The following is a 26,415-nucleotide window of genomic DNA, read 5'->3' as shown; positions in this document are numbered from 1 at the left end:
TATCTTTAGTAAAATATTTAACATTTATTAAAACCCTATTACAATCCTAAAGTATTCAATTTTAAACTGTAGTAAAACATAAAAATTAAAGTACTGACCTTACCACACTTACCTTTTCTTGTGTACTATTCAGGGTCAAGAATCCCTATTCATTTGAACAGGTGTAGTGCTCTGATGCCAAGTTAGCCTGCCAATGGATCAGAGGCAGGTTCCTGGGTACATTTTTGGTCACCTATGAGTTTCTGTGTTGGTGACCAGAGAATGAGGAGTCCTAACATGATAGACAAGCTGGAACCTGTCTCTCAGCACATCATGGGCCGATGTAAGGTTGAGACTTAATTACATGGAGGTGGCTAAGCATGAATGTTTATCTTTGACACTGTTGGCCATAACTCCATTCAGCCTATTCTACCATGATAATTGAGGCTAACAGTGTTAATGCATTAAAGGAAACCTAGATATGCACTTGAACTACAAAGCAATAAAAGAACTTGGCATAGCAAAGGGAACTCGAACTGGGGTGTATAAAGCAAAAATGCTTGCCTGGATTGTGCTGTACATTGGTGTAACCATGCCATTGGAGTTTCTTTGGGTACAGTCTCAGGGAAATTCAGGAACAATATCATATATGATCATAAAAGCTCTTCCTGGTAACAATGCCAGGTAGCAGTCTGATGAAATTGGCATGATGCAACATGGTTTTTCAGTGAAAACACAAATCGCCTTTTTCAGCTTGAATTTCAGTGGATTTGCTGCTAGAAATAGTAAAAAGGAAATAATAATGTTATATTTTAATATGTTGGATGTACACTAGCATTTTTTATATCTAGAGCAAATATTTGAAACCTGGCCTTAATTAGTCCTGTGCCAGTGCCTACAATGTTCAGGGCAAAATGCAAAGAGCAAAAATAAACTTCATATACTGTATATGGGAGCACATAGAAGACAATATTTGATACCACCAATAAAAGATTTTACACTCACACATGCAATAAGCAATGCATAGTTTCAGGCAGAGTCAAGACTATGGACCCACACAAAAAATACATCAGACAGCAGCTGTGGAAAGAGAAATTATATTGTTTCTGTTCGAGGGTTGTTTCTTTTTCCATGCAAACTACTGTTGAGTTCGCATTAATTTAGTCACTTCTTTAATGGAACAGTTCGTACACTTTATTTTTAACAAGATGGCGGACACACAAACTGAACTGCGCACTTACAGCGTCGCTAATGTAATCACATCACCCATGCATGTGGGTTCCCACTGACCCACGTAACTTGTGTGATGATTTAATACGTTCCCATAGCACTTCCCCCCACCCATACTAGTACATAGATAATAAGTCTAACTAAGTTAACTTGACTAAGTTTTGTGTTAATGTATATATCCTGTGATTCTACCAAAACTTTTCTAACCCTCCTCATTATCTTTCAACCCGTTCTTGCATCTTTAAATCACTGCACGTAATCCTGAAGATGTGCTGGGGTGGGTCTCTGGGATCTCCTCGGGAGTGGTTTCTCCTCATTCTTTGGCATAACAGTTTGCCTCCCGGATGCTTGACCTGTCTCTTGCCCCAGCGCAGCCTCCCTGGCTGGTGTTTCCGTAACTGATATCAGGGCTTTCCAAGGGGCTGCAAAATCTGCCTGTGTCCAAACCGAAACATCTAAGAGCTCTGCTGGGGCTGACTTGAAACTGTAGTATTTGATTGCTCTTAGCTGGTCTATGTGGATTTTCCATATGTTGTCCCCGACCAGTACAGAATATGAACATGTGTTTAGTTTTTTTTTAAAGAACACATCTTTTTCCCAAGTCTCTTTATTTTGCCTATAGTCTCTAACGAGTACTGGCTCCCCCATCTCCAGAGATCTGGTTGGTTTGGTGATGTTGATTGTTGGATGTGGAGTTCGATATTTGAGTGTACTGAAGTAGGTCCTGTTCTTAAGTTGTGTCCAAACATCAGTTCTGCTGGCATGGTTTTGTGGTGGAGTGCAGTGTTGTTCTATATAACAGCAGAAAATCTGAAATGTTATGGTTCCTTGATACTCCATTTGACTTTCTGGTCTTCATTGCCCTTTTAAAAATCTGCACAAAACACTCTGCTTCCCCATAGGTATTTGGGTGGTATGGAGCCGATCTGTGTGCTTTACGTTGTTGTTTTTTAGGATTGCTTCAAAGCATCCAATATAAATTGAGGCCCATTTTCCGAGATCCGATCTATCAGCAACCCCTACTCTGCGAACACACTGTGTAAATTCTCGATGGTCTTTCCTGTTGTTGTTGATCGCATCAACAACACAATAGGGGCCATTCGGAGTGTGAAGCCACAATAATCAGCAAAGATCCCCCCAGCGTAATTGGTGTGAATCCCGCGCCATGGTGGTGATGCCCATTCCCATAGATTGGCTTCTGTTTGAGGTGCCTTCAGTTGCATTTCTTGACAGACGTGGCATCTCCGTACCAACTGTTCCATGTCCCTATCAATTTCTAGCCACCAGCTGTCCATACATGCCAGCACCTTCATCCGTACCATTCCAGGATGATTGGTTAGAGCTCCTGTAACAAAGGCCTCCTGCCATTTTTTTTGGAGTGATCATTTTTCTCCCCCACAGCAGACCGCCCTCTTCAATGCATATTTCATTTTGCCTTGTATAAAGCAGCCTCAGTCTGGGGGGTGGGGGGGTGACACTCTTGGTGTCTGGGCACCCATTCAAGGTGAGGTACATAACTTTTGACAATGTAGCCTCCTTTCTTACTTCTTGGCTGATGGCCTAAGATGTGATTGGTAATTGACGCAGTTGTTCTTGGTTGATGGCCGTGGCTTCTGCCATCCAATTGATATTCCCTTCCCTCTATTTTGTTGTAGGCAGAAGTAAGCATGATATTGTGTCTGCATGCCCATTCTTGTCTGCAGAGCAATTTTTTATATTATTATCATATGCCGCAAGCTCCATCACCCACCTTTAGATTCTTGCCGCTGCCAATAATAGTATACCTTTCTTTGATCCTAAAATTAAACTCATTGGTTTGTTATCTGTTACCAAAGTGAACTTTCTACTGTATAAGTATTGGTGCTCTCCATTGCAGGCAAAGATATCATTTAAGACCAAATATAATGACCAGTTTTTCCCTTTTTGATTTGTGCATAATTTTCTTTCGCAAGCCATTAGGGAGCGGGACGCATATGTCTCTGGCTGTATCCCTCTTTCTGTGGTTTGTGATAATACTGCCCCCAGGCCAAATGATGAAGCATCAACAGCTCTTTATCTGGCTCATAGTGAATAAGAACATTATCACTTGAGGTCAATAGTTCTTTTAACCAATTTAAAAGTCTTGTCTATTTCATCATTCCAGCACCATTATGATCTTTCTTCAATAATTGGTTTAGTGGGATGAAAAAGGTAGGCATATTACGAATGTGCTTTCAATAATGATATATGTTCTGGTTCTCACTTCACTTAAAAACTGTGCCTTTTTTTTCTTACAGATCTTAGTATCACTCACAACATGGGCAATGAATTACATATCAAATCTATCCACGTGATCATACCAGTCTTCGGTCTCCCTATATTCTCCAAAGCATCCTTCTGCCATTTTCTTATGGTGTTGAATATGTGCTTTCTTCTCATTGTCTTTTGACAACAATTTTGATGAAATTCCATCGCTCCTGATTTATTTTTAGCTGAAACCTTGTAGATTCAGTCACCTGGAGTTTGGATTTTTTTTTTATTCTCGTCACCAGTCTGTCATGTCTGCATTAATTTAATCACCTCTTTTATAGAACGGTTAGCACTCTTTATTTTTAACAAGATGACGCACACAGAAACAGAACCACCCACTTACTGTGTCACTAATGTAATCACACTACCTGCGCATGCACGTTCCCACTGACCCACGTAGCGTGCATGATGATGTAATGAGTTCCCTAACAACTACCAGACTTGCTGGGCACTTCCAATTTTTTCTATTTTTATTGCAGATTTTCAGCATCTGCAGTATTTTGGTTTCTACACAATGTTCATGTATTGCTCCAGGCAGGAATTAAGTTTATTCAACAAATCATCACAGTATAAAGTTAAAACACTTCTAGTCTTTTAAACTCCATTTCAACAGCAACGTAACACCAGTTCCTATATAATATACATGACAAGAACACTGTTTTGACACAAGTGGTGAAACTTGTCTGTTTGAAATACATTAATTGTGGCCCACATCTGTTTACATAGTTACAATAGAGATAAAATGGTTCTTCTGTTATTTGTGTCTTTTTCTTTGATTCCATTTTCTCAATTTATCTGCAAAAGAGTCAGCACATGGTATTGGAAAGAATGCCTTTGATCTAGAATTGTGATAATCTATCCAATCATCCAAAAAGGAAAATAAACACCATTGATCAACATATGACGAGAGTTATAATGATCTGATTTCATCCAATCTGTACCACTAACATCATGCTGGCAACTGCAGGTAATATTATGCAGATGAGTAAATATAATTTGAGAAACAACACTATTTCTTAGAAGGAACCTTCAGAACTGATGAGGAGACCAGAGAGAATAAAATGTTGCACTGAAATTAAGGACAAGAAAAATTTATGCACCAACTGGCCCACTTGTTCAGACATTATGCATCTTCTGTCATGGATCCTAGGTATATAAATATACCTAGGATCTCGCTCTGTCTATATACGCATGCGTGCATGCACACACATTTAAAAGAGGTATATATGCACACACAATGTATATATAAACTATTATGATGGTTTAATTATTATTAATACATTATATATTATATAAAGTAATATAATTTTTATACATTTTATTATATATTTTATTTATATTTTTATAAATAATCATTTATAATCAAGTAAAAATAATATTTTTTTTTCTTTGGCTTGACTTTGCAGATGAAGATTTATGGAGGGGTAAATGTCCATGTCAGCTGCAGGCTCGTTTGTGGCTGACAAGTCCGATGCGGGACAGGCAGACACGGTTGCAGTGGCTGCAGGGGAAAATTGGTTGGTTGGGGTTGGGTGTTGGGTTTTTCCTCCTTTGCCTTTTGTCAGTGAGGTGGGCTCTGCGGTCTTCTTCAAAGGAGGTTGCGTGTGTGCACACACATTTAAAAGAGGTATATATGCACACACAATGTATATATAAACTATTATGATGGTATAATTATTATTAATACATTATATATTATATAAAGTAATATATAATTTTTATACATTTTATTATATATATTTTATTTATATTTTTATAAATAATCATTTATAATCAAGTAAAATTAATATATATTTTTATTCTTTGGCTTGGCTTCGCGGACGAAGATTTATGGAGGGGTAATGTCCACGTCACCTGGAGGCTCGTTTGTGGCTGACCAGTCCGATGCGGGACAGGCAGGCACGGTTGCAGCGGTTGCAAGGGAAAATTGGTGGGTTGGGTGATGGGTTTTTCCTCCTTTGTCTTTTGACAGTGAGGTGGGCTTTGCGGTCTTCTTCAAAGGAGGTTGCGTGTGTGCACACACATTTAAAATAGGTATATATGCACACACAATGTATATATAAAATATTATGATGGTTTAATTATTATTAATACATTATATATTATATAAAGTAATATATAATTTTTATACATTTTATTATAGATATTTTATTTATATGTTTATAAATAATCATTTATAATCAAGTAAAAATAATATATAATAAATAATATTCTATCTATTTATCTATCTATCTATGAGTTCCTTTGGTTCTTTTTCAAGCATCTTAAATCCAGGATTTCTGGTAATTATTTGATAAGGATTGAGGTCTCTATATTTACAAAAATGTTCCATTGTTTAAAAATTAGTTCTCTTAACCTTCCTCCATTCAAGTGATTGATTCCAAACTCATCAGTCTTTATTCACCACTAAGTTTGAGCATTTCATCATGTCTAGCCCAAAATATGGTACTGTGGTGACCAACACATTTGGCGTTCAAGTGAACAGGCTCCAATTGTAATGTGCTCCTGGTCAGAGCAGCCTACACCAAGATGGCGCCAGGCATCTTCCCCTTCCCCTCAAGGAAAGGCCCCATACAGGTGAAGTATGAATAGTTGCCAGTCAGCGACACAACTTCAGGTTCCCAGCAACGGGAATAGGGAGCGCCTTTAAAACACTAAGGGAGTAAACAATAAAGCAGTGAGTTTTGGAACGAACCTGTTGACTGCCGGTCTTTTTATTCGCTTGATAGCGCAAAATACAGTGCACAATATTCCAGCTAGGTTTAGTATAATTTTTGTACATTGTTAGGATCATATGCAGATTTGATTTCAATGTGTTCCTTCCAATGAGATGATTAGCACAAGGAACACCTGAAAGAGCAATCCATCCAAGGCAAATTCAGGAAGCTATATTGAGCTTCTGACATTTTTGAAGTCTACTCTCCAGCAAACACACCATCCTAATCTTTCCTATTGAACATGTATCAAATGCAACAACACACCTTCTTTTACTTTTTGGATTTGCTCAATATATAATACATTTTCCAATGAATCTGATTTTCTTGAAGACACAATGCGAATCAAGAAGTTGATGCGTCTCAGAAAGCATAGTGTCAAAGTGAGTGCAAGAACTGGGGCCCTGGTGTGTGCATGAGAGTGCAGGAGTCAGCACCTGGTCAGCCAGATGTTAGGACATAAGAATTATCAAATGGTGAGATAGCGAAATATTGCAGCTTTATAGTACAAGGAAGGATTCCTTATGAATGGTATTTAAAGTTGTTGGCATTTAGTGGTTGTGGATTTTAAAATATGTTTGAATAAATCACTCAAATTGCAAAAGTCTAAAGTCAATGATATGGAAAGTGTTGAAAGATTGTTATTCCTGATTACAAAATGTTGCTCCAGCTAGAACTACATTAAAGGGCACTCCATTTGGAATAAAGAATCACTGAGGGACATTGCAGGGCTGCATAAGTTGTTAGAACGGTGGGGAAGGGAAGGAAGCCAAGAGCTATCAACAAGTCATACAAAAACAGAGTATTCAGTAAAACACCAATGTCAGGCCTTGCCAACAAATGAAAATGGGACTTCAGTTCAGATCTCTCACTGAAATTTGGCACCCAGCTGCTCCTCTGGATAAGAAGGACAAGGATCACAAGGCTATTTGAATCTTTCTGCTGGATGTCATTTTTTCACTGCTTTGCTCACACTCAGCTATTCTGTCATCATAAACATCTTCTCTTGACCCAGTCATCTTTTAATTGTTTCTCTCATTGTCACTCTATTCCATGTATCATCGTCACATCTACCATTATTCCAGCTCTCCATTCCAGCATTCTGCTACTTTTCTCCACCCAATTTTAACTCATTTTGTATTTGCTTATAAATGACATCTCTTGTGTCTTTGCTTTTGATGCATGTTTATCAACCTATATTATCAATATTTATCTATCAATGCAACCTGATGTGTTCATATTAAGTCATTTGCACTTACAGTTTAAAATTTCCTGCACTTCTCTATATTGCTATGTCTATTGATGCATGAAGTGAACATTTATGTTTTTCATCAATAAAACCTTGAGAAGTATCTTGAAAGCAAAGATATAAATTTCATTTTTATGTTTTACGTCTGAAACCCACCATGGCACATCAAGCCACTGTCTCCAACACCATCACTAGCCTCATCTTCCTCTCACAACCTCCAATCACATTGTTTCCCATCTCTGCACTGCCCAGTTCCACCTTTTACCCAGTTCCACCTTTTACCCAGTTCCACCTTTTACCCAGTTCCACCTTTTACCCAGTTCCACCTTTTACCCAGTTCCACCTTTTACCCTGTTCCACCTTTTACCCAGTTTCACCTTTTACCCAACATACAAAAACCCAGCCATCCGTGTAGTCCCCTTGTTTCTGCTTGCTCTTGCCCAAGGTAAGACAAAACTATCTTTTCTCTCCTGGTCCAATCCCTCCCCATCTACATCTGCTATACCTCACATGCCCTCCATCTCTTCAATGACTTCAAATTCCCTCAACTGAATCCCTTCATTTTGGATATTCAATCCCTTTACACCTCCATCCCCCATGCAGAATGTGTCAAAGCACTTGGTCTCTTTCTGGACAAGAGACCAGACCAGTCACCCTCCACCATTGCCTTCTGCCACCTGGCAGAACTTGTCCTCAATAACTTCTCCTTTGACTCATTTCACTTCCTTCAGATCAAAGCATGGGTCCCAGTTATGGATGCCTTTTTGTAGGCTTTGTGGAGCAATGCATACTGCAGGCCTACACAGGCCTCCACTATAGTGATGACTATATCAGAGCTGCCCTTGTGCATTCGTGATGAGCTTGTCAACTCCTTTCACTTCACTGCCAACATTCCATCCTGATTTCAAACTCATCTGGTCTATCTTCGACAGCACTCTCCTCTTTCTGGATCTCTCTGTCTCCATCTCAGGAGACGAGCTTTCCATTGATATATTTTACAAAGCCACCAACTCCCACAACTACCTCGACTACACTTCCTCACCCTGTCCTCTGCAAGGATTCTATTCCCTTCTCACAATTTCTCCATCTCTGCCGCATCTGTTCCCAAGATGAGGTCTTCTAGTCCAGATCATCTGAAGTGCCTGTTACCTTCCTCAAACATGGCTTCCCCTCCACCACCATCAGCTCTGCCCTCACCTGCATCTCCTCCATTTCCTACTCATCTGCCCTGGCCCCCTCTGTCCCCAGATGCAACGAACACACGATTCCCCTTGTCCTTGCCTACCATCCTACCCGCCTCTGCATCCAACACATTTTCTTCTGTAATTTCCAGCACTTACAACATGATCCCACTACCAAATGCATCTTCCATTCCTCCTTTCCCCTTTGCCTTCCATAGGGACTAATTCCTCTGAAACTCTCTCATGCATTCATCCCTCCCCACTGATCGCCCTCACTACCCTGGCACCCTCCCTCTGTGGCCACACAAAGTGCAACACAGGCACCCACACCACCTTCCTCATCACAGTTCTGGGCCTCAAACAGGTCTTTCAAGTGAAGCGGCACTTCACGTGTATCCTCATGGGGTGACCTACTTCATCTGGTGCTTTTTCTTGTGGCCTTCACTACATCAGAGAGACTGGCCGCAGACTAGGAGATCGCTTCACTGAGCACCTTTGCTCTGTCCACATCGGTGACCGGAATCTCCCAGTGGCCAACCATTTCAATTCTGCATCCCACTCCTATACTCACATGTCTGACAATGGCCTTTGTACTATCCCAGCAAGACCATCCCTAAATTGGAGGAACCACACTTGATTTTTCCGTCTGGTGACTCTCCGGCCAGATGGCATTAACATAGACTTCCCTGGTTTCTGCTCACCTACTCTCCATTTTTCTACCCTTCCCTTCCCCCTGTCTTCTTTCCCTCAGTTCTTTACCCACTTCCCTCTCTATTCACTGAGCCATCCCTGCTTATTGCCGTGACCTTCCTCCTTTCTTCATCTATTACCTCCTGCCTTTGGGACCGTGCTCCTACCCCCTTTTGTTTGGACACCTGCCGACATTTTTCCACATCTTGAGGAAGGTCTCAATCCTGATACGTTGATTATGTATCTTCATCTTTGCTATATAAAGTATACTGTTTGACCTGCTGAGTTTTTCCAGCATTGTGTTTGCACAATGTCTGCAGACTTTTGTGTTTTACTTCCATTGTAACTTTATTGCAGATATCTGGCTTTCAGAGAAAGTAGGAAAATTAAAAAAAAATCAACCATCTTTAGTGTTTGTTTTTCAGTGTCTGAAACCACCATTAGATAAAATTAAACCTTTTTTAAAGAAGGATTCAGTGAGGTAAAACTTTATAAATAAAATATCTGCATGAAAAGCTATAAATCAATGAACTCCCATGAAAAAAAAAACTTTAAAATAATCCAGAATAATTGCATAATTTTATTTCTGGATCTTATGTATAATGCAAGTTCGAAAATATCATGTGGCTTCAAACATGGCTAACCTTTCTCCTGGAGCATTGTACCATATGATAATATGGACAAAGTAAGGTTGATGTCATTTTTTGGAAATGTTCAATTGGGGAAGGGCTAATTACGAAGGGATGAAGCAGAAATAAGGGAGAGTAAATTGGCAACAGATGTTCATGGGAAACAGCTCAAAAGGATGTTTAGGGGCCACTTGCGCCAGGGTCAGGATCGGTTTGTCCCATTGAAATAAGGAAAAGATGGTAGGAAAAAAGAACTATGGTTGAGAAAAATAGTGAGGCAGCCAGTTAATAGGAAGAAGGAAGCATACATGAGATTTAGGAAACAGGAAATAGGAAGGGCTCAGGAGAAGTATATGATAGTCAGGAAGAAACTTACGGAGTTATGAGAGCTGAAAGGGGGCATGAGAAGGCCTTAGCAAATAGGATTAAGGAGAACCCCAAGGCATATGTGAAGAACAAAAAGATGACAAGAATGAAGGTGGGGCCATTAAAGGATAAAGGAGACAACATGTACCTGGAGGTGGACGAGGTTGGAGAGGCCCTAAATGAATACTTTGCTTCAGTATTCACCAAAAAAAGGACCGTGATCAGGGTGATGTCAGTATAGAACAGGCTTATTTGCTGGATGATGTTGAGATTAAGGAAGAGGAAGTGTTGGATCTTCTTAAAAACATTGAGATTGATAAACCCCCGGGGGTGGATGTGATATTCCCCAGGTTGCTGTGGGAAGGAAGGGAAGAGGTAGCTGGGGCATTGGCTATGATCTTTGAGTCCTCCTTGGCCACAGAGGAGGTGATGGAGGATTGAAAAATGGCAAATGTAGTCTTGTTTTTTTTTAAATAAAAGGTAATAGGGAGAATCTTGGAATTATAGATCAGCGAGTCTTGTGTCAGTGGTGTTCAGACTATTGGAGAGGAATCTCAAGGTTAGGACATGAGCATTTGGAGAGTTACAGTCTTCTCAAGGGTAGACAGCATGGCTTTGTGAAGAGAAGTTCATGCCTCACAAGTCTAATTGAGTTTTTTGAGGAGAAAACAAAAGAAACTGATGAAGATAGGGTGATAGATGTGGTCTATATGGATTTTAGTAAGGCTTTTGACAAGGCCCCCGGAAAGTATTTTGCCTGGAGTTCAGTGACTAGTGGAGTTCCGCAAGAATCTGTTAAAGGACTCCTGCTCTATGATTTTTATAAAATGACCTAGATGAAGAAGTGGAAGGATAGGTCAGTAACTTTGTAGATAATATGAAGATTGGAGGATTTGTGGGGAATGCTGAAGATTGTTGTAGGTTACAAAAGGATATAGGCAGGATGCTGAGTTGGACAGAAAAGTGGCAGATGGAGTTCAATCCTGATAAATGTGAGATGATGCATTTTTGGAAGGTCAAATCAGAAAGCTGGGTACAGGGTAAATGGTCGGTTACTTAACAGTGTGTAGAAATAAAGAACCAAATCCATGCATCTCTCAAGGTTTCCACCCAGGTTCGTAGGATAGTTAAGAAGGCCTATGGGATGCTGGGCTTCACTAATACAAGAGTTGAGAGGTCATATTGGAACTCTACAAATCTCTGGTAAGACCACATTTAGAATATTGTGTTCAGTTCTGGTGACCTCATTATAAGAAGGAGATAAGCAAAGGAGATTTAGCATGATGTTGCCCAGATTGGAAAATAAGTCTTATGAGGCAAGGATAGTAGAGCTGAGATGTTTCTCTTTGGAGTGAATAAGGATGAGAGGAGACTTAATAGAGTTGCACAAGATTCTGCGAGGCTTGGACAGCCAGCAACTTTTTCCAAGAGCAGGAAGAGTAAACACTAGAGGACGTATGTACAAAATGAAGGGAGGAAAGTTTAAGGGAGACATCAGGGGTAAGTTATTTTTTACACAGAGAGTTGTGGGTGCCTGGAATGCCTTGGCATAAATGGTGGTGGAGGCTGAATTACTTAAGAGTAATTACTTAAGAGACTCTTAGACAGGCACATAGATGAAAGAAAGATAGCAGATTACAAGGAAGAGTTTAATACTTTTTTGGAGGAATATGTATAAGGTGAACAACATCGAGAGCTGTGCTGTAATGTTCTATGTTTATAGGTGCTATTAAGTCCTATACAAAATAAAATCCATTATTCTGGAATTGTACCTTCTTTTCTGTACTATCAACTATCTCTTTAAAACATACTGTCCTGACATTAAAACTTATTTCATGAAGTTGTACATCTAGCTTAGAAGTACAATGTGCACAATTTTTGAATCAAATATAGGTTTCTGCAAAGTCATTATCTGTAGTGAAATATGAATGGAATATGTTTAAGATTATGAACTGTTGTTGATTGCTTACTGGGTCAATTCTTATTCAGGGCATTACTGTTGTTGCTTCTACACACAGTCATGAACTTCAAAGAGATTCATTTATTGAATCTACATGCAGTCAGGAATCAGTAACCCATTTCTGTAGATATTTTACAAATACTGACATTTTCAGGCATGTTTTCTCCATCCAAACAATTTGATTTGATCCATGCTTGTGGTGGGCACAAATATCAGGTAACTACATTTACCTGAGAATAAAGTCTATCACAATCTTTGAAGATCACATTGCCTCTACATTCTATGCTGGACTAATCATCCTTCAGAACATTCTTGAGGCAAGGGCAGAACAGGACAATCAAATTAACTCTGAAGACATCCTAGCTGTTCCTTCTTTACGTATGCCAGAGTTTCACAAAAAGGGAAAATAAATAAACCTAGAACATTAAGTACTTTTAAATTGAAATTTAAAATTTAAATTTAGACATACAGCACAGTAACAGGCCATTTTGGCCTACTAGTTGTGCCACCCAATTTATACCGAATTAACCTACACTCCAGTGCGTTTCCAATGGTGGGAGGAAACCAGAGCTCTCGGGGGAAACTCACGCAAACACGTGGAGAATTTACAAACTCCTTACAGACTATATGGGATTTGAACCCTGGTCCTGATCACTGGTGCTGTAAAGGCGTTGTGCTTACAGCTACGCCAACCATGCCTCCCCTAATTGAACAATCAAATGCCTCAAGTTTGTGGGCCAACGGTCCTGATGACTGAGTGGTTTCCTTCTGCACAATAATGATCCTATGATTCTACATCCATCCAAGTATACAGGCAGTCCAAAGTAACAATCCTGTTGTCTCCATTATATTCCAATATTCTTAGCAATACATTAACTCACCAAAAAAAATTTGCTTCTTATTCTGCAGTCTTTATTAATGCTTTGATAGTTTTATTGCTTGTTATCCCTGGCGATCCTTTTGTTTATTTCCTATGAATCACCTCCTGTTTTTAGAGAATGCATCACATTCTTATCACAAAGAAGACTGTATGATCCTTGGCTCAAATGATACATCATTTCCTCCTGTTGCCTCATACAGACAGAGCTGGAGGAGCAGCAACTGCTCAATGTAAAGAGATCAGCACATTTTTGGGATATAATAGAATAGGTCATGGTGAGAAAATGATTAATGGGATCTCAGATTGAAGAATGAGAAGAACTTATGTTGTAGTTTGAAAAATTCAATATTTTGGAGGAAAGGACTGTTATCATATTAAAGTGACTCTACACCAGGAGAGGACAGTGGTTACCATGCAACCTTTTGAGTGGGAGGAGCTTCACTGAGATGTAGATAAGGTATGCTTTATCTTTGCATCCGGTTCTTTTCTGTGGTCATTTAGAGAAAAGGTAAACATGTTGGTTAAGTAGCAGTATCACTATGGAGAAGTTGGAGTTGAGGCTGATTGAAGTCCAAGTGAATGGGGAAAAGAAAGAAGGACAATTTCATATGAACACAATTCATTCATTGACATATTTAATATAGATATGATTGCTAAAAGAATCCTACTCATGTTAGTTATTCTGGGATTAATGTTAATCGGTTCTTTATTAAGCCATTTGAAATTAGCAGAATCTTGGAAAGCAGAGGGGAAGTGAAGTCATTATTTTTATTTATCATTGTCAAGTGCATGGAGATTCAGTGAAAAGTTTTCTTATGCGTGCGTGCTATTGAGAGACTAGCAAAGAGTGCCATTTTGCAATAAAAGAAATGGGATCAATAAAGGAAAAAAAAGAAAGTCCCTTCCGAGACAGGAAGTGGTCGAGAATCATGTCACTTCCTGGACACTGAGATTGAGCCCCCTGTCTAACTTCCTGCTTGCCATTGCCCTATCCCCACACCCACCATCCCAATAGGTTCATGATTGGTTCTGCCTGCCTCCTTTGTGATGAGAGAGGCACTTATGGAGGAACTGGACTGAAGGCCTGAATGCCTTTAGTTAATGTAAATAGATATAAAAGGAAATAACAAGTTAATCTGAATGTAAATAATACAACCACAACGTATTAATCATTGGGTACTGATTCTAGGATTAGGATTAATTGAAACTTTTTTGAAATAGTGTTGAAGTGTCCAGTATCTATATAGAAAGTAAACTCAAGTCTGCATTACATAAACTGAGACTGGAGAATGGTAGTTGTACAGCCAAACAACATTTTGCTTATGACCACAAGGCTCACTGAAACAAGAAGTTTCAATGAATGAAAGCATTTGATTTGGGAATTGATGTCAGGTGACCCAAGCAGTTAGAGGCAAGATATGGAAAGGTCAGACTCAGCAGGAAACAGCTGATTGCGCAATCAAGATCAGGTGACCCAAGCATCACTATAAAACTGAACGACTGTTTAGCAGAGCGGTCATTGAAGGAGTGGTCAGGCTTTGGCTTAAGAGGCCTTGGCAAGTAGGGGTAGTGGTGTAAGAGTTGAAGTTAGGGCCACTATATTCAAGGAACAAAAAGTATTCATCAGATATGTACAGGCAAGGGCAGGTTTTATTTATCTTATATTTTTGTTTCCTCAAGGCATAGACAGTCAGAATGGAGGCCAGGGTGCTCCTCTTGCAGAATATGGGAAGTCAGCGAAGCCAGCAGTGTCCCTGATGACTTCATCTGTGAGAAGTGAATCCAGCTGTAATTCCTAACAAATTAAAGAATTGGTGCTGGAGTTGGATCATTTGAGAGGCTGAGGGGGTGATAGACAAGAGCTAGAGGGATCCTATTGCACCAAGGAGGCAGGAAGAGGGAAGCTGGGTGATGGTCAGGAAGAAAAGGGAACAGGCAGGCAGTACAAGGCCCCCCTGTGGGTGTTCCTCTCAAAAACAAGAATACCATTTTTGATACTGTCGGGGAGGACAACTGACAAGGGACAAGACACAGCAATCAGGTCTCTGGCATGGAGTCTGCTCTGGTAGCTGGGAAGAAAGGAGAAGAGGAGAGCTTTAGTGATAGGGGATTCCATAGTTGGGGAGGGGATGACTGACAAGGGACAAGACACAGCAATCAGGTCTCTAGCATGGAGTCTGCTCTGGTATCTGGGAAGAGAGGAGAAGAGGAAAGCTTTAGTGATAGGGGATTTCATAGTTGGGGGGGATGGTGTGAATAAAAGGCTCTGTAGAAGGGATTGAGAATCCTAAAATATGTTGTCTCCCTGGTGCCAGGGTCTGGGATATCTCAGATCGAGTTCATAGCATTCTTAGGAGGGAGGGTGAGCAGCCAGATGTAGTTGTCCATATAGAGACCAATGATGTGGGTAGTAAGGGTGTTGAGGTCCTGCAAAGAGAGTTCAGGGAGTTGGGCGCAAAGTTGAAGGACAGGACCTCTTGGGTTGTGATCTCAGGATTGCTACCCATGCCATGTGCAAGTGAGGTTAGAAATGGGAGGATAATGCAGCTTAACATGTGGCTAAAGATGTAGTGCGGGAGGGAGGGCTTCAGCTTTTTGGATCATAAGGCTCTCTTCCAGGGAAGGTGGGACCTGTTCCAAAGGGATAGTTTGCATCTTATTGTAAATGTGTGGAATGTTTGTGCTATGCATGCATTGTGTGGAATGCTTCCACCTTGTTAGACCCAGAGAGAAACGATAGACACCAGCGTTTTCCCAAATTCAAAGAACGAACCCTTTATTTACAATTTGAGAACTATTTATAGTATTTACAATGCCTTTGGTCACAAGGGAACTCTTGCGAGCCATCTCTCACATGTGTGACTGGATTAGTTGATTGATGGCTCAAGTCCCAAGAAGTGGTAACACCAACTCCTGGCAATGGTGGGGTAACTCTGTTCATGGCATCCTGGCACATCTGAAGTGGACTGGGATGAATATCCTCACGGGAAGGTTTTCTAGTGTGCTCTAGTTGGTGGTGGAGGTGGTGTGGAAGTTAAATTAGATTTGCAGTAATATGGGAACCAGAGTGCCAAAGCAGAGAGGGGAGCAGAAGAGGGAAAAGATTGTGCAAATTTCATGTAATGTTAGAAGTCAAAGGGTCGTACGTGGTGCAAATGTTCTCAGGTGCATCTATGTCAATGTAAAAAACTATTATAGGAAAGGCAGACAAGTTTAGACTTTGGATTGGGACATGGAATTATGACATTGTGGCCATTAGTGAACCTTGGTTGCAGGAGGGGAAGAACAGACAACTCAATGTTCTGGGTTTCCATTGTTTCAGACATGATAGAAAGGAGGAATGAAAGAGTGAGGAGTGGCTTTGCTCGTTAGGGAAAATATCACAACTGTGCACTGGAAGGACAGACCAGAGGGCTCATTTACTGAGGCTATGTGGTTGGAGCTGAGGAACAGGAAAGGTGTGGTCTCACTCATGGACTGTCCAATAGACATCGAGAATTGAAGGAGCAAATATGTAGAGATAGCAGGCAGTTGATGAAGGAAAGGCTGTGGATGTTGTCTACATGGACTTTAGTAAGTTGTGATAGTAGAAGATTTTAACTTTCCATATGTTGACTGGGACTCCCATACTGTGAAAGGTTTGATGTTTGTCAAATGTGTTCAGAAAGTTTCAATCACAAAATAGAGGTACCAACTAGATAGAATGCAATACTGGATCTCCTATTAGGGATCAAAACAGGACAGGTTACATTTTGGGTCCAGTAATCATAATGCCATTAGTTTCAAGTTAATTATGGAGAAAGATAGGTCTAAACGTCGGGTTGAGATTCTAAATTGGCGAAAGGCCAATTTTGAGGAAATGAGAAAGGATCGAGAATGTGTCGATTGGGATAAATTGTTTTTGGCAAGGATGTCCGAGATACATGGAGAACATTCTGTTGGGCACTGCCAGTTGCCCCAATAATCAGAGACAAAGACTGAGGGGAATGATAGGCTTTATTACACACAAGACTTGCTGGCCCGGGTCCAAGCTAGGGTAGTGCAGGGAAGGAAGAAGTGACTCAACCTTTATGGCCTGGGTCACAGGGGAGGAGTTCAAGGAGGAGTCTAGAAGAGGATGTCATCAGGAGGGAGGGCCAGCCTGTGCCTGTACTGGCCAGTACATACATTAAACCATATCATTACACATTCAAAAGTGAAATTTTGAGAGTACAGAGTTTTTATGTTCCTGTCAGGATCAATGGCCACGTTAGAAGGCATAGGGAACCTTAGTTTTCAAGAAATATTGGTGATCTGGTTCAGAGTAAGAGAGAGGTGTAAAACAGGTATAGGCAACATGGAGAAAATGGGGTACTTGTGTACAGAGTATCCTAGAACGCTTCCACCAGCGTTGTCTCCGCTCCATCCTCAACATCCATTGGAGTGCTTTCATCCCAAACGTCGAAGTACTCGAGATGGCAGAGGTCGACAGCATCGAGTCCACGCTGCTGAAGATCCAGCTGCGCTGGGTGGGTCACGTCTCCAGAATGGAGGACCATCGCCTTCCCAAGATCCTGTTATATGGCGAGCTCTCCACTGGCCACCGTGACAGAGGTGCACCAAAGAAAAGGTACAAGGACTGCCTAAAGAAATCTCTTGGTGCCTGCCACATTGACCACCACCAGTGGGCTGATATCGCCTCAAACCGTGCATCTTGGCGCCTCACAGTTTGGCGGGAAGCAACCTCCTTTGAAGAAGACCACAGAGCTCACCTCACTGACAAAAGGCAAAAGACAAAAACCCAACACCCAACCCCAACCAACCATTTTTCCCCTGCAGCCACTGCAACCGTGTCTGCCTGTCCCGCATCGGACTTGTCAGCCACAAACGAGCCTGCAGCTGACGTGGACTTTTACCCCCTCCATAAATCTTCGTCCGCGAAGCCAAGCCAAAGAAAAAAAGAAATATAATAAATGCAATAAAAAACCTCAATAAAGAAATCAGGCAGGCTAAATTAAGACATGATGTTGCTTTTGCAGATGATGTGAAGGAATATCCAAGTGGTTTCTATGGGTATATTAAGAGCAAAAGAAAAATAAGGGACAAAATTGGTCAGCTTTGTATGGGATAGGTCTGAATTTTTCTTTCATCAGTATTCACTCAGGAAAATGGTGCAGAGTCATAGGAAGTAAAGAAAACAAACAGTGAGGTCATGGAACCTATAAAGATTAAAGAGGAGGGAGAGGTTGCTGTCTTAAAGCAAATAAGGGTGGATAAATCCTCAGGACCTGACAAGATATTCCCTCAGTCCTTAAGCAGGGCTAGTGTAGAAATTTCAGGGGCTCTGGCAGAAATATTTAAAATGTCCTTAGCTACATGTGTAGTGCCAGAGGATTGGAGGATAGCTCATGTTGTTTATAAAAGGCTCCAAAAGTAAGCCTGGAAATTATAGGCTGGTGAGCCTGATGTCCATAGCGGGTAAATTATTGGAAGGTGTTCTTAGATGTACAATTATTTGGATAGCCATGGATTGATTAGGGATAGGCAACATGGCTTTGTGCATTGTAGGTTGTGTTTAACCAGCCTTATAGAGTTTTTCAAGGATGTTACAAGGAAAGTTGATGAAGGAAAAACTGTGGATGTTGTATACATGGACTTTAATAAGGCTTTTGAGAAGGTCCCACATGCAAGGGTAGTCAGGAAGGTTCAGACGCTAGGTATTCATGCTGAAATTGTGAACTAGATTCAACAATGACTGGATGGAAGAAGCCAGAGAGTAGTGGTAGATGATTGCCTCTCAGACTGGAGGCCTGTAACTGGTGGTGTGCCTCAGGGGTTTGTCACGTAAACCCCCTTTCACACTTGTGTCCCAGTAAGTTGGTCGTTCAGTGTTCTGTGACAGGAATGGAGGTTTGGCTTTGCACCCTTGACCACTCCTAACTGGGACACTGAACGCTTTCACACTTGCAAGGAGCCATCCCCGTGGACTGTTCTACCTTCTACTGATGACACCATAGCACATCGAGCAAGGGTGGACCTTCCCTAATTCTTGATCAATGTATTATTGAAGGCAAGCCTTCCGATTGCCAAATTTGCCAAAACAGCTTTTGATGGGGCACATGCTGGGAGTTTGTTGTGACTTTGGTGTCCGAATACCCTTCATCTCCAGTATTTCACTCTCACTTAGAGCGTCTCTGCAAAATTTGTACTTGCAGAACTGTCTTTAAAATGTTTTGTGATTTTTTTTTCCCCACCATGAAAAAATATCTGTTTGATTCAGGTCATCTTGCAAAAACAGGATAAACTTTACTTACCTTAATCATTTAGATGCACTAATTCTAATCATCCGATGTGTCTCTTTTGTTGTCCCCTCCTGGTACCGCACCTTTTAAAATGGGCTTGCTTAATGTTTTATCTCAAAGAACGGAATATGGGCATTAAGACATTAAGCAGCGCATACCTTGCATATACCAGGGTCCAAAGACTCATCGCATTATATCTGAATTTGTGTTAAATTGGGGCATGTAAAATTGGGGTTTTACTGTATTAAGTATAGGAGTTGGGAGGTTATGGTAAAGTTGTACAAGACATAGGTGAGGTCAAATTTGGAGTATTGTGTGCAGTTTTGGTCACCTAACTGCCTGAAAGATATCAATAAGGTAGAAAGAGTGCAGACAAAATTTACTAGGATTTCAGGAACTGAGTTACAGGGAAAGGTTAAACAGGTTAAGATTTTATTCCCTGGAGTGTAGAAGAATGCAGGGATATTTGATAGAGGTGTTCAACATTATGAGGGGTATAGACAGAATAAATCTAGGTAGAGTTTTTCCATTGAGATACAAACCAGAGGACATGGGTGAAGGTTAAAAGGGGAATATGAGGGGGAACTTCTTCACACAGACAGTGGTGGGAGTGTGGAACGAGCTCCCAGCTGAAGTGTTGAATGCTGGCTCAATTTTAACATTTAGGAAGAATTTGGACAATAACATGGATGGGAGCAGCATCGAGGACTGTGGACTGGGTGTAAGTTAGTGGGACTAGGCAGGAAAATAGTTCAGCACACAATAGATGGGCCAAAGGACCTGTTTTCTATGCTCCAATGTTCTATGGTTTTATGGTTCTCTGATAGACTTTACTGAAATGCTATTAGACCACAATTTGGTCAGAGAACAACCAATATTGAAGATAACAACCTGAGTATGGCTAAACGTATGCATAAACGCTAGCTGCTTCTCAATTACAAGTACCGATGTTATTTATTCTGTATGCCTGAACCCATATGTTTAACAGCTGATGTGCTGTATTTAATGATACCTTAGCTAGCAGTATTTGGAAAAGATCTGCACTAACTCATAGTGCCCCAAATTTATGGATTTTCCTGATGTTGGGTGAGAAGTTTAATCTGTCTTTTATCTGTATTGTAGATGTGTTAGGTGTATTAAATAGGTTTCTTATAAAATGTATAACTACATATAATTATTTTTGAATTTGGTCTAATTTTCTAGTATAGTTGAAAAGGTTTTAAATTTCTTCTGTGCCTACCGTGGCCCTTCAACTTCATTTACACCAGATGATCCAGATGTCCTACTCTGGATTGGAGTTACACTCGTAAAATGTTAGAAACTAGGTTTTACATCAGTTAGATGAAGATCTTCATGGCTATGGAAGTGCAATAGAAGTATGTTGAGAACAATTTAATATGGGGAGAAGGAATGGGGAATGATAATGGAGAAGAAAGTAGGAGAGGATGAAAATTTGGGGTGAAAAACCATAATTTACTGTGAAAAGGTTAAAGTCCTGGCAAGGAAATAGTACATATGAAATGATTTTTAAAAAAATTAATATGGAAAAATGAAGCTATAATGAAGATTGTGTTCTGCACCGTATTAACCTTTTGCAGTTAGAGAATGCAATGGCGATGTTGACACGTATGAGACAGAAACAGAAAGCAATTTAAAAAAACAATGAGAGGCTGGACCAGGTTTTTATTATTTTCTCAGAATTCCCGCATTGCTGTTCTTGTGATTTTCTACTTAATTGTTTCTACTGAATCATTGGAATAAGTAACCAAATCATGTAGTGAGATTAGTCTCACAATGTTGTTAGGCACAGGCATCCAGTTTTTTTTCCAAAAATACTGATGCAGAATGTGAGACTAAAACATTGCAGAAAAGGCCAATGTTCATTACACTCCTCTAACCTCCCTTGGAAAATAGTAGTGGGGATCCTTGAGCATTGTTGTTCTTGGGGTGATGGTATTCCAACAATAATGTCAACTTGGGGATTCCAAAATTAAGATTCATTGACAATAAATTAATGGTGATAGTAGTTCCAAGTCTAGCGAAATGTTCACTTTGCAGCCTGTTGCTTTTTAGATGATGGACATCACAGATTTAGGAAGTTTTGATTCATAATTGCAAAATATTTTGTAAAAATTAACAAGGAAGACAGGCATTTAGGTTGATAGATGAAATGCTTATTAAGTATACTGTTTGCTCAGAATGGTGACAAACTCTGTCTTGAAACTACCATCATCCAGTCAAGAGGAGAGTTTTGCATCACTGCAGATTGTAGAAAAGATTCAGATATCCATACCCTGAATGAAGCCTCTGACCTCCCATGTAGCCACAGTATTTATGAGATTGACTTTTTATCTTCTGGAATATTAGCAAGTGCATAAGCATAAAGCTAATCCATAAAATGGAGAAATATATTCAAGCAGGAAAATAGAAGCAGAAATAATTTTTGAAACTATGAAGACCTGAAAGGTTGATACAGTGGTGCTGGAGTGGAGCTGCTCCCTCACAACTCCAATGACCCTTTCTCGATGCTGACCTCTATGTAGAGTTTGCATGCTCTCCCGGCGAGTGTATGGGTTTCCCCCAGATTCTCCAATTCCTTCCCATAGACCAGTGGTGTATTGGTGGATGAACTGGTTACTGTAAATTATCCCAGGAGTTGGTGAATGGAATAATAGGAAATAAGTAGGGACTCAGACTGATGGGAATGTTCTGAGCACCTGCAGTGACTCAATGGGCTGAATAGCCTCTTTCTATGTCACAAGAAAATAAGAATTGAGATGCATATTGGGTACTTGTGAGTGATTCCAGCCCATCAAATTTCTAGTGTTCCCTTCACGTCAGAATCATTTTCTTGATTGGATAATTGCATGTCATACTATTTATTTATAAGAGAAGTAAGCCAGGCAACTGTGGTCCATAGTCGAAGGGGTTGCCATGGGTACCTGCATGGATCCCAACTATGTCTGCCTTTTTGTTGGCTTTGTGGATTAATCCATGCTACAAGCCTACTCAGGCAAAGCTCCTCAACTCTTCCTCCGCTACACTGATGACTACATTGGTGCTGCCTCCTGCTAACTTTCACCCCGACCTCATATTGACAGTCCATCTCTGGTGACACACTCCCTTTTCTCGATCTCTCTCTCTTTTTCCATCTTAGGAGACAAACTTTCTACAGGTATTTTCTACAAACCCATCAACTCTCACAATTACCTCAACCACACCCTGTCCCCAGTAGGGATTCTATTCTTTTCTTTCAATTCCTCCATTTCTGTCACATCTGCTCCCAGGATGTGGTCTTCAATTTCAGATCATAAAGAACATGGTGGGGTTTGCTGAGTTTCTCCAGCAATTTTGTATAAACTATAGTACAACTGGCTTAATATCTGGTATGTGGAAATTATGAGAGTCTATAATCAAATATAGAGAGTGAACACATATATTGAGAAACACAAACACTGCAGATGCTAGAATATTGAGTAAATAATTGCTGGAGGAACTCAGCAGATTAGACAGCATCCATGGGTAAAAATTGTCAGTCAACATTACAGGGTTGATATAAACCTGAAAAAATGATCGACTATATCTCCAGCAAATTTTTTAGCTTACCTTAAAAATTTTAGCTGCCAGCAGTTGTAAAAGGAAATTTTGACAAAGAAATAGTAAGCAGTGCAGTGGGAAGTATTGGCCTGTATTTGTGGAAAAATGTGGGTATTTCCATTTCCTTGCAGTGTTGAATGAAGGTGTATAATTGTACCAATAATTTTCACAGCAGGCCCCATTTGTTTAATCTCTCCTTGAACAATAAACCCGGCATCACAAGAATCAACCTGCTGAACCTTCATTGTACTTCTATGCCAAATATATCCGTCTATGGATAGGGAGAAAATATCTGCAAACAATATCCCAGAAACGGTCTCAGCAGTAGATAATTGTTGTAAGATGTTCTTACTCTTGCATTTAAATCCTTTTACAATAAAGGCCACATATTTCCTTCCCTAATTGATTGCAGTAGCAATGATGCTGTGATCTATGTATTCAATTAAAATATCATGCATTTGGTGGAGATCTCTAGTCTCATGCTCTTCACCACTTGTAAAAAAAGTACTCAATTTTTTTTTACATTTAAAGTAAGAAAAGATGTGTGTGTGTGTGTATATATATATATATATATATATATATGTATCTAATCTATTATATTCAGGTAATTTAATGTATACAGTAGAATTCCGATTATCCAAAATGGTCGGGACCAGGCCTATGTCACATAAAGTTTTTTTTTGGAGGACTGGTCATTTTTAAAAAAACAGCTCAGTAGCAATGGCAAATCACTTTTATCAATGTTTAAACAACAACAAAGAACAAAGGAAGGCTTTTAAACATTAAATAATGTTTAATTCTCACAAAAGAATGCTGGCCACTGCAGACCACCGAGACCTCCCAACCGCAGCCGATCCCCGACACATATGCACTTCTTCCACTGATCCCTGGGGAGGTTTCCTGGACAGGTGGAACACTTACTGGTGAGTCGGCAGGTTCCTGTCTCCCCAGTCACTGGAGCTTCTGACTCCGAATCCTCCCCTGCTAGACCTACCGCATATGCACACGAGGGAGTCCGGTGTACAGTAGTAGGCCGAGGGGAGGGTTCGAAGTTGGCGTCGGGGAGCTCCGCTGTGCTGAGGAGGAAGGGGAGGGGAGGTTCACCACTGAGCCCGAAGTCCCAGTCCTGCCCGGGAGCCCGAGGCTCCTGGCTGGGAGGCCGCTCTCCTTGATGACAAAGGGACAAGGAATTCTTCAGACCTCTTGCAGCTGGGAGACAGTGGCACCCAGTTTGAGAGGGAGAGTTGGAAAGAAAAATTAATAGGGGAAGATAAAGAAGAAATGGAATGAGCGAGGGGAGGGAGTTACCTGAAACGAGGCCATTCTAATTTCATTGATGGGTGAATTTTTTTCAACCTGTGAGGTTAGTTCAACTCCGAAAAAATGTTGGATAAATGAGGATTTCTGATTTGTTTCAGATATCTTTTAATAATTGGATAAATAAGGATTTCAGAGAATCTGATTTTGAATAATCGGAGTTGTACTGTACTGTACTTGTTTATTAGTGTATTTTGTATTCGTGTGTAGCTGCAGCAAGCAAGAATTTCAGAGCAACTATAGATTGTACTTATGTGTATGACAATTAATCTCATCATCACTGATTCGGTGACAAATCAGATAACAAAATACTCCACATTCCTAGCTTTTTCCCAATCTCACATGCTGTAATTTCATATTATAACCATTTGTTTGGTACCTTCTCAAAGGTCTAAATATACCAGATTCATACTCTCATCTACTTTGCCATTAAAATGTTAAAGTTTAAACAGGCTTATCCAATGTTTTTCTTATCTTAACTTTGTTTACTCTACCCAATCCATCATCCTATTTTCTGACTGCCCTTTTACCACTTCATTAATAATATGTTGCCATTTTCCCAATATGGATGTCTAACCCATTTGTTTTTCCTGTTTCCTCTCTTCCCTTCTTTATATTTGCTACATTCCAATATGTGGAAATAGTTCAAATACGGATAGAATTTTGGAAGATGACAATTTACCACTATTTCGATCTTCAAAACTTCAGATGCAGGTTATCAAATCCTTTAATTTGTTGAGTTTCAGCCCTTTAAATTCTGTATTATTGTAGAATGCTGAATCATTCATCACCTCATTCACTACAGACTCATAGTTTTTCACTCTTTATGGGAAATTCACTGTCAGAATCAGACTTTATTGTCATGAACAAGTCATGAAATTCGGTCATGGAAATCTTATATAAAGGCAAAAAATATTGTTCAATTATTCATTTTATATTTACAAATCAAAAGAAGTTGTTGCTCTTGTACATTCTGCTTTCTAATAATTTTATTTGGTGAATTATGAAATGCTATAACCCCTTTCCTTTGAACAAATGTAATCTTCAATATCTATCATGGCCACTCCTGGACCATTTATTGTGTGGGGGTTTTGTGCTGTGCAGGGATTCACATAGAGGCCAGACATGTGCAGGAGAAGGGTTTTTGACTATCACCTGGAGCTACTGATATTATAGAGCCAAGTTTTCACACTCTCTTCTCCCTCCTGCCATCAAGAAGGCTCAAAAGTCTGAAATCCTGCACCCATCAAGCTCCTGAATGAACCACACAACAGTGCTCTCATGCTACCTTTATTTTGCACTAATTAATCTTTTGTTATTGTAACTCTGTGACTGTGCTCCTGTTCTATTTTATACTGCTCTATGAATGCTAGGGTTGATCTGTTAGAATACTCACAGAAGAGTAGGGTTATGTCAACCTCCTGCTCCACTGCTTTAGAGCAAATATTGATTAAATGCAGGCCCTTCAATCTACTATGAGAGTTCTCATCAGTGATTCTCAATGGAGTTTATATTCCTCCCGATGCAGATTACAAACAGGCACTTGCAGAGCTGCGTGATATGGTCAGTAAACAAGAGGTGGCCCACTCTGACGTACTACAAATAGTTGGTGACTTTAACCAGGCCCATCTCAAAAAAACCTGTCCAATTATTACCAGCACGTGGCCTGCTGTACCAGATGTCCCAGCACACTTTATCACCAAGATGAGGAAAACATATCATTCTTTCCCAAGACCATATTTTGGCAAGTTGGATCACCTGCCGGTGCTCCTTCTCCCTACATATAGACAGCCTTGAAAAGAGAGCCTTCAGAGACCAGGACAGCCAGAAGGTACTTGCAGGAGGTTGAATAACGGTTATAGGACTGCCTTGAGTCAGTGGATTGGGCTGTGTTCAAAAACTCAGTTGAGGATCTGAATGATTACGCCAGGTCCATTATGGACTTTATCAAAACAGCTGTGCATGAGTATGTACCCACCAAATCATTCAGGGTTTATCCCAACTAGAAGAGCTGAATGAATAATGAAATCTGGAACCTGCTGAGAGCCAGATC

General features: G+C 40.3%; 1 protein-coding gene across 1 annotated transcript in view; it reads right to left on the bottom strand.

Annotated features, from left to right (window-relative positions):
* Positions 1-4,041: 4,041 nt before the first annotated feature.
* The window catches only part of mtap (methylthioadenosine phosphorylase), a 227,050-nt gene continuing 204,676 nt past the window's right edge, over positions 4,042-26,415 (bottom strand). The window contains exon 10 of the mRNA XM_069926833.1: positions 4,042-4,293. Coding sequence (XP_069782934.1) covers positions 4,285-4,293 — 9 coding nt within the window. The 3' untranslated portion in view covers positions 4,042-4,284. The remainder of the gene's footprint in view (positions 4,294-26,415) is intronic.

Source organism: Narcine bancroftii, chromosome 1 (assembly GCF_036971445.1).
Source record: "Narcine bancroftii isolate sNarBan1 chromosome 1, sNarBan1.hap1, whole genome shotgun sequence".
NCBI classification, from domain to species: domain Eukaryota; kingdom Metazoa; phylum Chordata; class Chondrichthyes; order Torpediniformes; family Narcinidae; genus Narcine; species Narcine bancroftii.
This window is presented reverse-complemented; position numbering and strand designations above follow the sequence as displayed.